A 13453-nucleotide genomic window follows, 5' to 3' on the forward strand; every position below is an offset into this window, starting at 1 on the left:
GTACCAACACTGCTTGTAACATTTTCAAGTAAGGTCGTTCAAATTTAACATTGAAGAAATATTGTTTGCAACAACTATTAAACTACCAGCACCATAATAAGGTATCAGAAGGAAGAGGAATCAAGAATTCACATAAATGGTATTAAACTAATTTATCATTTGTGAAGATCGCTCTTGCATTATATTTCTCCCTCCCTAAGTAAGATGAATGCAGGTACTTTTTTTATATAATGTGTATATTTTGTCTTCAGTGTTTTCTCAACAATTCATAAAGGAATTTCCGTTTTAAATTACTAGACAGCAACAATGGACATTATATTCCATTATGAGACATTATGGCTGGCATGTCATATTTCAAGTTATATTTCAAATTTTAACATTGAAGATAAGAAAAGTTTTTGCAAGAAGTGAGGAAAATTCTGTGTAAATAATGTGTGTATTCTATCTTTAGTGTATCTCAAATAGTTCTTAAAAAGGCATTGGGTTTTTCCATTTTTTCAATTTCTGAACAGTCAGTTTTTTAATCTACCACTTGATTTTATGGCTTTCGTTCTGTCCTCAGGACTCGTGACTGTTTAAGGTCATTGAGATGGTGTCTTCAACTCTTTCATATTCCTTTCATAGTCAAAATGGGTTTTGATGATATGTTACACTAGAAAGAGATAAGCGTGATTGTAACGGTGGTGGTGGTGGTGGTGGTGGTGGTGGTGGTGGTAGCGGCGGCGGCGGTTGTTTAAGGGAAAATGAACCTTGAGCTTGCATGCATAGAGAGATATTTTTGTGTGTGTATGTTTTTTCCTTTTTCTCATTTATTCTATTCACACCATCCTCTTTTCACCTTATTTTAATGTTATAAATAACCACATATCAAAGATTTCTCTGGAACTTTTACATCTCTGTATCAGTTCAAATTACTGACAATTTATGAAACACTTATGTTACAGGCAGGTGTGAACTGGTTAGCATTTCTAAACAAGTATAAGCTTCATGGTATCCTCTGTGATGACATGGGTCTGGGAAAGACCCTCCAGTCCATATGTATTCTTGCTGGTGATCATTATTATAAAAGTCAGCAGTATAAGGTAATTTTATTTTGTATGATGAGTCAGATTGCTTATTGAAATGGCTTTGTTTTATACTTTGAAAATTACCATGTAGTATTATTTTTGAAATTACTCTGACTTTTGTGAAATCATTAACTTTCAGAAAACAAAGAGTCCTGACTGTTCTCCCCTTCCATCGATTGTGATATGCCCTCCTACATTGACTGGTCACTGGGTGTATGAGGTGCACAAGTTCCTACCTAAAGAGTACCTGAATCCTCTGCAGTATGTTGGACCACCTGCTGAAAGAGAGAGGTGGGTACTGTCATGGTGTATATATATATGTTACGGGTAAAGTACAGAAATTGGGTAGACCATTGATTACCTTTGTAAACCTAGTACTGTTCAAAACTCCTGAGTAAAGTAGGAGAAGACAAAAGAGACATCACGTGTTTGATTCCAGTTCACGTAGCAAACATGACAGTGACAGTGGTGACGATAATACTGATAATATTACAACCAGTGTAACTTCTTTGTTAACTTTGACTAAAAATGGACGAAGAAGGTCCCACTTTGATCCAAAATTCCATCATGATGTAAAGGGAGAGGTTTTAGGGAAAACAAAGCTGAACAAAATATTTGAATTGATTTTTGATAATGAGATATGCCAGAACATAGGTGAATAGACAAAACGTGTCCAGCACAAAATCACACATAAAACCCAGTTTAGTAAGAAATGAAACAAAGGAGTTGAGTTCAAGACCGGGTCTGGACAAATATGGACAAAATAAAGCTGCTTATGGGCATACTGTTGCCGCAGGTGATTGTACAGAAACCTAAATTAGTACACTATATTTCTCGCAATCGCTTGTTGACTATGCCCATTTCTGTGAGCTAATGACAGAAAAGATATTTTTCCTCTCCGGGCTAAGTGGCTCAGGCGGTTGAGGTGCTCACCAGCCTTCTTACCTTAGTTGGCGGATTTGATCCTGACTCAGTCCGGTGGTATTTGAAGGTGCTCAGATATGTCAGCCTCATGCCGGTAGATTTACTAGCATGCAAAAGAACTCCTGCAGGGCTAAATTGCGGCACCTCGGTGTCTCCGAAAACCGTTAAAGTATTTAGTGGGATGTAAAGTCAATAATTTATTATTATTATTATTATTATTATTATTATTATTATTATTATTATTATTATTATTATTATGGTATTGTTGGACATGAAAGGGCGCCTGAACTTCGCAGCTACAAAATAGCTCAAGAAAGTGGGTTTATATTGTGAAGGCACTTACCGAAACGAGCTTGTATGGTTATTTTAAGCCCCATTGCATGGTAGATGTGTTTGTTTACAACTGGAACGACAGAATATTGAGTGAAATATTGAAAAGTTTGCGGTGAAATAATCCTGTTGTGAGCAGCCATCTTGCCAAAGATCAAAATAACGTAGAAGGTACACTGCAGTAGATAGACGATCGCTTTATAGTGTATAAGCACTCCCAGCCGCCTACTCACAACTTCATCTCCTTGACTCAAGACACGGCCAGCTAGACTCTCACATTGGCATGATGGCAGAAGCAGACATTCTGTGTGATACAGTGGAGCTCCTTGGTGTATCAAGGGAAAGTATCCACAATGGCCGAAATGGTAGGAGTATTGACCTAAATCTGACTGATGATATCAGTCGACAGATAATGGAGAATCAATACAAAGAAGAGGTGCATCTTGAGACTGCAAGATCACTGTTGAAGAACATAATGGCTATTCCTCTCAAAAATCTCAAAACAGAAATAAAGAATGGCCTCATGAAGCTGGAAGAAGCTTTAGAGGCTGGAGCAACATGCAGGATGTCGTGGAAGAAATCTGCAGAAGAACTAAAGCAGAGACCAATTACCATGGAGAATAAGGAATTGTCCAACACATCACCAGTGACAAATGACTCGGAGGAGGAAGATCAAGGAAAATGGGAGACGTTTCTGTCAAAGAAGAAGAGAAAGTAGAAGGAAGTACGAAGATATTCCAACGAAACAGGCCAGTAATGATCCTGAAACTACAGTGCTTAGCGAAAGTGGGAAACGACCTCATTCTAAATCTAGGAGTCGTATAGAAGCCATAATCATCAAACCGATGAACAGTAAGACTTTCGCTGATGTTTTGAAGGATATCAGGAACAGGGTGAAGCCGGAAGACAGTGGAGCAGGCTTTCGATCCATCCGTAAAACAAGAGCTGGAGCTGTTCTTCTTGAATTCAACAAAACAACTAAGATTGAAAATAGGGAGGTATTCAGTAATTCTATGAGAGATGCCCTCGGACGTGATGGCGATGGAAAGGCTTTAATCCCCCGAACTACACTGGAGATTCGAGACATGGATGGCGTCACTACCGCCACAGACGTGGAGGAAGCTGTAAGACGAGATTCAGGAAATCCCCATGGAGAACTGAAAATATCTGTCTCGAAACCAAACAGCTGGGGACAGAAACTTGCCATCTTCAAAACCAAAGACGAGGATGCTCGGAAATTACTGGAAGCAGGAAGAATTAAGATAGGATGGCTATACTGCAGAGTAAGAGCTAGAACCATGTTACCTCGCTGCTTTCGATGCCTATCATATGGTCACCTGGCAAGAAACTGCACAGGCCCCGACAGAAGTAAGCTCTGTTTTAAGTGTGGAGAATCTGGCCACAAGGCAGTAGACTGTAAAAAGAACAATCCACGATGTATGCTTTGTACAGACAAGGGTGTCAATAAATCTAAACGAAATCACATTCCTGGATCGGGAGCATGTGCAATATTTCATGAAGCTCTGGAGAAGGCAAAACATCACAGTAAATGATGCAAATACTTCAAGCAAACATGCACAGGAGTCAAACAGCTAACGATCTTATGACACAGCTGATTTATGAGATGGAAGTAGACATCGTTATTATTAGCGAACCATATCAAGAGAGGGACCATCCAGGGTGGTTTGTTGACAACCTCGGAACAGCTGCAATTTGGATACCAGATCTAGGAAAAGTCCCAATAACACAGCATGGATGCGATGACGGTTTTGTTTAGGTACAGACTGGGGGAATCACTATTGTAAGCTGTTATTTTATGCCAAATGAATCTGTTTCCAACTTTCAGATGAAACTTGATGGTCTTGAGGATTAATACGCAGAATGGAAAAAAACCTAGTGGTCGCTGGTGATGTAAATGCTCAAGCGTTGGAATGGGGCATGCCACAAACAGACTCCAGAGGACGTCGTGTAATGGAGATGGCAGCCAGGACGGGTTTGGTGGATTGGAAATAAGCCAACATTTCTACGGCCAAGATGCCAGGGAACAATACCGGATGTAACCTTTTCATCAGAGGATATTACGCCTAAGATATCTGAATGGCAAGTGATTGAGAACTACACGGGGAGCGATCACCAATATATCATCTTTCGACTGCTCCAAGAATCTCCTCAAGAAAGAAACATCTTGTGCAGGCCAGCACGGTGGAACGTAGCCGGTATCGACAAGGAAACGTTCATTGATGTAATACGGAATGGAATGGAGAACATAACTGAAAAATGTTCTGCTCGTAGAGGGAAAGAAGCAGCTGGTGTATGTGTTGAACTCACTATGCAGCTAATCCATCAAGCATGCAACGCCTCAATGCCCCGAAGGAGACCGCGAAATAGCAAGCGCCCAGCGTACTGGTGGACCGAAGAGATTGCTGAACTGAGAAAGAATTGTCTGCAACTTCGACGCAGGGCTCAGAGGATGAGAGGCATTCAAGAGAACACCTCAGTCACAGCGGAGTACAAGTCAGCGAAGAAGGAACTCTGTAAAGCAATCAGAAAAAGTAAAGCCGATAAATGGTGGGCACTGGCTAAAGAAGTAGAAGATGATCCATGGGGACAAGGTTATAAGATTGTAATGAAGAAACTCAGGACATTTTCAACCCTGAGTGCGGATCTGCAAACAATTAAACAAATTGTGGATACACTATTCCCAGACCATCCAGAGAGGATTGACTGTGACGACGAAAAAGAACTGGATGATATACCCCTCTTCACTGTAGAAGAGCTGAATAGAGCTATTAGCTCTCTTAGAAACAAGAAAACTCCAGGGCCAGATGGTATACCTACAAAAGTGCCAAAGATAATAGCAGAACTATGTCCAGAACTGTTGCTGAATATGTACAATCATTGCCTGCAAACGGGTGTTTTTAGTCCCCGATGGAAAATGGCTCGTTTGGTTCTGATCAGCAAAGGAAAACTTGGCGGTTATAGACCTTTATGTATGCTGGACACAGCTGGAAAAGGCCTGGAGAAACTTCTGCAGCCCAGAATCCTCTCAGCAGTTCAACTAGCAGGGGATCTATCTGTTCGCCAACATGGATTTCGGAGAGGACACTCGACGCTAGATGCAGTGTGGGAGGTGGTGAATACAGCAGAAAGGGCACAAGTGGGCAACCATCATTCCCGTAAATTGACACTTCTCGTGACCCTGGATGTGAAGAATGCCTTCAATTCGGCAAGATGGAGCGACATGTTGGTAGCTCTTGAGGAAACTTTCAAGCTACCACAATATCTTACGCGCATAATGAGAGATTACTTCAAAGATCGCACTCTGTCGTATGATACGGAAGATGGAGAAAAGACAAAACGCCTGACGGCTGGTGCAGCGCAGGGATTGATCCTTGGTCCAGATCTTTAGAACATAATGTATGGTGGCTTGTTATGTTTGGAGATGCCAGAGGACACGAAGCTTGTGGGCTACGCTGATGATGTGGCCGCCTTGATAGTAGCTCGTAATGTTGAAATGGCTCAAATCAAACTGAACCAGGTAATGCGGCACATAAAAGAATGGATGATGAGCCACAGTCTAACATTAGCCGAACACAAAACGGAGATAGTTCTTCTGACGAAAAGGATCGAAACTCTTGTACCAATGACTGTTGGAGAGTTAGTGATTGAAACATCTGCGAGCACAAAATATCTAGGAGTGACACTTGACTCCAAGCTCACATTCTGGAATCATATTCAGAGAGCGACAGACAAGGCAGTAAAATACATGACTGCACTTAGCAGACTAATGGGAAATATTAAAGGTCCGAAATCCAGTAAACGATGTCTTCTCATGTCGATGGTTCTGTCGGTGCTCCTATATGGCTCTGAAATCTGGGCTGAATCCTTGAGATTTGCTTGGTATCGGGGAAGGATAGCTGCCATACAACGGAGAGCTGCTTTACGTATTGCATGTGCATACCGCATGGTTTCCGAACCTGCAATCCTCACGGTGGCAGCAATAGCCCCAATAGACCCACTTGGATTGGAGCGACATGAAATCTGGCGTACCCAAGGAGAGCTGGGAAAGAAATCTGAAAAGAAGCGTGCCTTCAGTCAACGGATGAGGCGATGGCAACTCAGATGGGAAAGTGACCCTCGAGGCAAATGGACCAAGCGACTGATACCACGCTTGGATATCTGGGTTGAAAGGGCCCATGGTGAAGTAAATTACTACCTCACGCAGCTTCTAACAGGGCATGGATATTTCCGGAAATTCCTGCATAAAGTGGGCAGAGCGAGTGACACAGCATGCATATACTGTGATGACATTGACGACGTATTTCACACCTTTTTTGTATCCAGCCATTGGACAATTCAGAGAAGATGTGTGGAAACTGAACTAGGAGAATTGACAACAGATAATATTATTTCGGTGATGCTGCGAAACCAGGAATCCTGGGATCGTATGGCTGTGTACATGGAGAATGTCCTTCGTCAGAAGAAGAAGGGTTTGGAAGCATACGAACGTTTGTAAAGGAGAAATGAAGAAAGATGATGTCTGAAAGACAAAGCACGATATCACCCTGAAGTAATGCGAGAGCGGTTCTGGGGTGATGATACACATCGTGGGAAAAGTGTGGGTGGTTTATAGTGGGTAAGAATCCCACACACTTGTGGAGTGCAGACCCTTCACAAGTGTCTTTTGAAGAATTTCCACAATCCCTCATTAAAAAAAAAAAATTATTCTTATTATTATTATTATTATTTCCTCCACAGCTTTGTACATTTCTCTGACAGTGAGGTGTATAATGGAAAAATTCCTCCTAAAATATACTACATAAGCAGTCAATACTTGACCACCTGGTAGCACAATTTTCGGAAACTTAAACCCCTGATAGCAAAGTGTCAATTGATGTGGGTAGGATGGAAAGTTTATATACCTAGGAAATTATCGCATTTTGGAATGGAATTATACAAATAATAATGATAATAATAAATAATAATAATAATGAGAATGGCATATGGCTTTTAGTGCCGGGAGTGTCCAAGGACAAGTTCGGCTTGCCAGTTGGAGGTCTTTTGATTTGACGCCCGTAGACCTGCGCGTCGTGATGAGAATGAAATGATGATGAAGATGACACATACACCCAGCCCCTGTGCCAGCGAAATTAACCAATTATGGTTAGAATTCCTGACCCTGCCAAGAATCGAACCCAGGGCCCCTTGTGACCAAAGGCCAGCATGCTGACCATTTAGCCATAGAACAGGACATACAAATGATGCAAAGCCGGGACAGGGAACGTTACATGATCTGTTTCTGTGTATATTAGAATAAACAGCTGTAAAAGACAGAACACTGTGAAGACTGTAAATAGTGTAAATATTACCTGTAGTGAAATGTAATATAGTCCGTGTGTGTCACTTATGAATTTTAGGTATATAAACTGGATCCCTCAGAAGTGCTAACCATCATAAGAGAAAATTTCATGAACATTATAATTTATTCCATTATAAATCTTTTAAGTACATGTAAACTTTGTAAACCTACAATTTACATGTACACAAAATATTACTTCCAGGCAGAGATTGTTAGTAAACTGCCTAAAGTATTTAGGTATAAATTACTGCAGGAACCAAGCTCGGTAATCACAGTGTGAAAGCGCTTAGTATGGTTGGGTTGGTTTTTTTTTTTTTTGCAAGTTGCTTTACGTTGCACCGACCCAGATAGGTCTTATGGCAAACAATGGGACAGGAAAGGGCTAGGAGTGCGAAGGAAGCGGCCATGGCCTTAATTAATGTACAGCCTCAGCATTTGCCTGGTTTGAAAATAGGAAACCATGGAAAACCACCTTCAGGGCTGCCGACATTAGGGCTCGAACCTACTATCTCCTGCATACTGGATACTGGCCGCACTTAAGCAACTGCAGCTATCGAGATCGGTAGTACAGTCGTGCATGAAGTATTGAAAAATTAAAATAACAGGGTTTTTCAACAATTAAATACACTCTATTCAAGTAAATATTTCTCTTAGAACACTTTGATAGTTCATTTTAGTCTAAGATTATTTTTAAGCAAGCAATTAAATATTTTCTTCAATCAGGGAAATCGCTCCCCACCTGGGAGTAGGCCGGAGTGTACCAAAGCTCCTCGCTTAAGGGGTTAAGATGTTTTCTCACATAGCATGTCGTAAATCCAAGTTCTGATTCCTATCAGTTTAAATTTACATAAAATTTTCTTGCTTACTGCATTATGAATTGTTGCTATTATTATTTAGTGTGATCACATTTTTCCCAGCCATGAAAATATTCTTCTCATCCCTTGTGTATAGAATGTGATTTCCAATACATATAAGTGCCCTCACCACTGGAGGCAGATCGGAGAATATTGTGTGAAAACAGGAAAAGGCTTTGAATTCCTGAACTTCAGTGGGTAATTAGCACCTTCGCGGAGCTGTTAGCCTCAGGAAAGTTCAGTTTTGCTTGCTGGTTAGCATTGAGGTTGCTGAATAACTTAGTGAGTCTGTGCTTATATTTTGCATCTCATTCAGAGGTTACAAATTTTTACTGTGTTGAGCTGTACAATGAAGGGTAGTGAATAGGTGGTGTGTGTGCCTACATTTTTTTTAGGAACATAATCGTAAGAATTTCAGTAGCATGGTACATATATTTTGTCTTGCAGTAGCCTAGTTATGGATACAGAAAATGTTGTGAAATCACTTAGTAATGAAGAAAAAAATTAAAATCATTCAGTAAGTGGACAGCATTCACATCTTAAACACGCGCTCTCACCTTCAACTCAAGTTAGTCTGAACCTATATCAGGTATTACTGAAGTGTTATCGCATTCAAGGTGGCAACCATAGTCATTCTCTCGCATGTGGGTGAGCGTAACCTCCGAATAATTTATTGTCAAAGAGTGTGACCACAAAACTGTTCAATAACCCACTGCTCCAAAACATAAGGCTTCATATAACAAATTAACACCACACATTTGTTTTAGAAACTGAGCGACTTGCAATAATATGTTGATACTTTGATAGACCCCAGTGCAAATGTTGTCATACTTGTTTTCCTGTCTTTCTCACACCTTTTAATACTCTGTTCTTAACCCCCGTGGAAATTATTTTTATATTTGTTCTCTCATGTTTTTCACATCTTTTAATATTCTCCTGTCGACTTTAGAAATGGCAGATATAGCTTTCACTTTAGGTTGCCCAGTTGTACTTCCTCTTAAAACAATCACCGCCACCACCAACACATATATAACATAAAATGCATGCAGGTTGGAAAAAAAGAAAAAGTTGTTCCATATTACTGTTGGGTAGCCTTTAATTGGATATTCAGAAGTATATTTTCTCATTTAACATGCTCTCTTTCCTTGTGCCGTGCAAAAAAACCTACAGCGTTTTACAATACATCAATCCACATCAGAAATTTGAACATGCTCTGTATCACTAATATCTGCTGAAGAGAAATGAGAATTTGACCTTGATTTAATTTTTCTTGCTTGATTTTCTTAGTTTTTGTCTGTTGCACATCTGTTTTCTCAATTTTTTTCATTTTTGTAACAGAGTTCTTAAATACATTTTGCATTACACATTTCCTTACACAATCGGTGGTGATCTATGTGTTATTTACCACTTCTTGACATTCCTCGTTTTCGTCATGCAGTGCCTCTGTTTGCATTACTTAATTGAAACTTTAATCTTCTTCGGCACTAATTTTATTTATTTCATTGCTGACTCTTTCAGATTCATTTTTAGTCTAAGTACTGTCTAAAGCCTGGTCTACATGTTAAAGTTTAATGTACAATAAACCAATCGTGCAAGTCATTCGTATCGAGTGTCCACACAGTTCTTTCTTGTCATTCATACTCTCCTTCAGGTTACCCATTTGTTCCTCAACACCCATCACGGAGGCATTAGGCCTAGTTCTGTGGTCTATTTATGCTGTTTTCATTGCTTAACAATGAGAAAGTCAAAGTAAACGGCTCATAAGGAAACACAGTCTCAGTTGTTCCAATAATTTCTCAAATATTTGAAACACTTTTGTTCTGAATTCCTCACACTAGGATTATCCAAAGATATTGAAAGTCAGTTAGTCAAACTTTTGGGTTTACATATTGATGCCAAATTGAACTGGGAAACACACACTGATCATGTTTGTAAAAAAAATATCACGAATTGCCTATTTGATATGGAAATTGAGGGATTTAGCAGTAATTACCTAAGGATGGCATATTTTGTTCTTTTCCAGTCACATATTACTTATGGACTTCATTATAAGGGCATTCTTTGTACGTATATAATATTTTTCTAATAAAGGAAAAGTTTGTTCACACTATGTTCAGGGCTGATGCATTTGACCATTGTCGACCTCTCTTCATTAAGCTTAAAATACTGGCAATTATAAATTTTTATATCTCTTTGACATATGTTAAAAAAAACATAAATGAATTGAGTACTATGGAAAACATTCACTGCTATGATACTAGAGGCAAACCAGACAATGACGCCCCAATTCAGAGGCTGTCAAAAACTGCTCACTCACATAAAATCAGTTGTTTTAAGGTTATTTAATAAATTACCACATTCTGCACGGCCCACTCCTTTAAGTAATTTTAAAAGGAAAACGTATGATTGATTAATAGAAAATCAATTATATAATCCTTCTGAATTCTTAGAAATGCTTATGTTAGTATTAAATTGTGGTAAAAGGTGTTTGTTCATTTAGCCTTATTAATATTAAGTACTAAATTATTATCAGTTGACGAAGCCTATTTGATTGTATGTGGTCAATGGCAAATAAAGATTCTTTATTCTTGGTAGTTCAAGATGGTCCAGGAAATGGCAGTTAAAGAGAGAAAAATGATCTCATCTTAGGCTACTATGAGAACAACTAAATGATGAAGCAGGAGACTAGCATACTGTAATTACTTGAGGATGGTTGTTGATACCTATAGCTATTTTCCGAATTTAGTGACATTTACACTGGGCGAGTTGGCCGTGCGGTTAGGAGCGCTCAGCCGGGAGATAGTGGGTTCGGACCCCAGTGTCGGCAGCCCTGAGGATCGTTTTCCGTGCTTTCCCATTTTCGCACCAGTCAAATGCTGGCGCTGTATCTTAATGAAGGCCACGGCCGCTTCCTTCCCATTCCTAGGCCTTTCCTATCCCATTATCTCCCTAAGACCTATCTGTGTTGGTGCGACGTAAAGCTGATAGGAAAAAAAAAAGAGAGAGAGGGAAGAAAGATACCTGTATGTAAAGAGCTATTTCACCTCATGAGGAACTGAGTACAATGCTATTGTTACTTGGAGCTGACAATTTTCTTGTACACCAACAACAGTGAGTTAACTTTTTTGGTAAGTCCATCTATGGTACTACTTAGGATCTTTTTAATCATAGCCTCATATGCCTGACTCTTCTTATTTATATCACTGCAATTGTTAAATATCACTTGTTGCAAGCAAGGAAATATGCAATAGAGCTCTATCAATTTATACAGAAATTCATGAGAGCACTGTTAGAGATCAGACATATTAAAATATGAACTTGTAACAGTTACGTGATGCAGAAATTAATAATAATGCTTGTAGAACACTACTCAGATAACATCAGAATAGAAAGAGAGAAAAAATCCTTCACTGATAGGTGCCCTTAGCCGAAGGTTGTACAGCCCAGTAATTAGTTTAAAGATAAAACAATGTCTTAACAAAAATCGGTTAATGATAAATCTTAAGTCAATTACCCCATGGAGGAAGTGATTTATTTTTTGCTGATAAGCAATTGAATTAGAGATACCTGGCTTGTGCTATGCAGCATTTCCTTTCACCCTGATGATGGAGGCAGTATAGTATGGCGAGAACTCCACAGGACACTAGAGCATGGGGGAGCCATACTTTTGCATCACCAATGCACAGCCTCCCAAAATGAACACAGATTGTTGGGATCAGTATCCAAACTGTGCACACCTCTCTTGACAGTATTCTAGATGGGTTCAAAAGGATTGAGCTAGGATGACCTGAGGGACTAGGCAAGCATCCTCATGTCTGACCAGTGTTCTTTGAACCAGTTGGCCGCAATTCAGAAGCAATGGGTCGATCCATTGTCTTGCTGTAGGTACAGGTCCCTTACAGGAGCTGGGGTTGAACAAATGAGTGGACATGACCTGACAGCATTGGTATATGTATCAGGTTTTCTATTTCATCCTATATGAACAGTCCTCACACTGGGATACCACACCACCATTGGCCTGGACTCTACCCTGGTCGCAAGAGGAATCCATTACCTCGTGCTTGGCAACACACTCGTACCTTTCTGTCAGCGTGTACCAATTGTTATCTTCACTCGTCTGTCTAAGCAACGTTTTTTCATGGTTTGAGATTCCAGTGACAGTGTTCCTTTGGCCATGTTTTCCTTTTGATGTGCAGTAAGCAGAGATAACCTAGTGGAATGATGGCTTTTGTACTCTACTGCAAGGAGCTAGTTCTTGATGTTATGGCTGCTTATACTTCGTTGTTGTCTATAATTGAATTTTGCAAGTGAACTGCTGCATTTTATCCTATCTGTCTGCTCTTACCTCCCAAGTTAGCCCACGATCACAGTCACCAACATGTTGCACACCATGGCAGTTGACCCTAGCACCGGTGATTTTGCCTGAATGCATGTACTTGTGATACACTTTTGACACATTGGCTTATATAAAGCCCATTACCTGTGTAAAGCCCATTACGTGTACGACTTCAGAGATGAAATGGCCCATACCTCTGGCACCGACAGTCTGGCAGTGACCACCTGTGGGTGGTGAACGCAGACAAAGAATACACCCATGGTATCCCCTGCATGTCATAAGAGATGACAAAAAGGGTAACAACCCCTACGGGTGGGAGACGCAAATGTAGAATACACCCCCAGTATCCCCTGCCTGTTGTAAGAGGCGACTAAAAGGGGTGACCTATGCGCGGACATGGATTGCTGTTTGGTATTATGTGTTGGACCCCCTGTAAGTGGGAGGGGATGAATACATTCACAGGTAATCCCTGCCTGTCGTAGAAGGCGACTGAAAGGGTCATGTGGCCATCAGTCCCCTCTTTATTTTATTTTTTGAGGGTTAGTTGTAGACTAATTCAAAATTCTTGATGTACGTGTTGCTG

General features: G+C 40.2%; 1 protein-coding gene across 3 annotated transcripts in view; it reads left to right on the forward strand.

The window, feature by feature from the left end:
- Hel89B (histone acetyltransferase 1) overlaps nucleotides 1–13453 on the forward strand; it is a 570925-nt gene that overhangs the window by 386697 nt on the left and 170775 nt on the right. For all 3 annotated transcript variants that reach the window (XM_067150030.2, XM_067150029.2, XM_067150032.2), the window contains exons 24-25: nucleotides 945–1082; nucleotides 1207–1358. In XM_067150030.2, the coding sequence (XP_067006131.2) occupies nucleotides 945–1082; nucleotides 1207–1358 (290 nt within the window). The remainder of the gene's footprint in view (nucleotides 1–944; nucleotides 1083–1206; nucleotides 1359–13453) is intronic.

Source organism: Anabrus simplex, chromosome 6 (genome assembly GCF_040414725.1).
Source record: "Anabrus simplex isolate iqAnaSimp1 chromosome 6, ASM4041472v1, whole genome shotgun sequence".
Taxonomy (NCBI): Eukaryota; Metazoa; Arthropoda; class Insecta; order Orthoptera; family Tettigoniidae; genus Anabrus; species Anabrus simplex.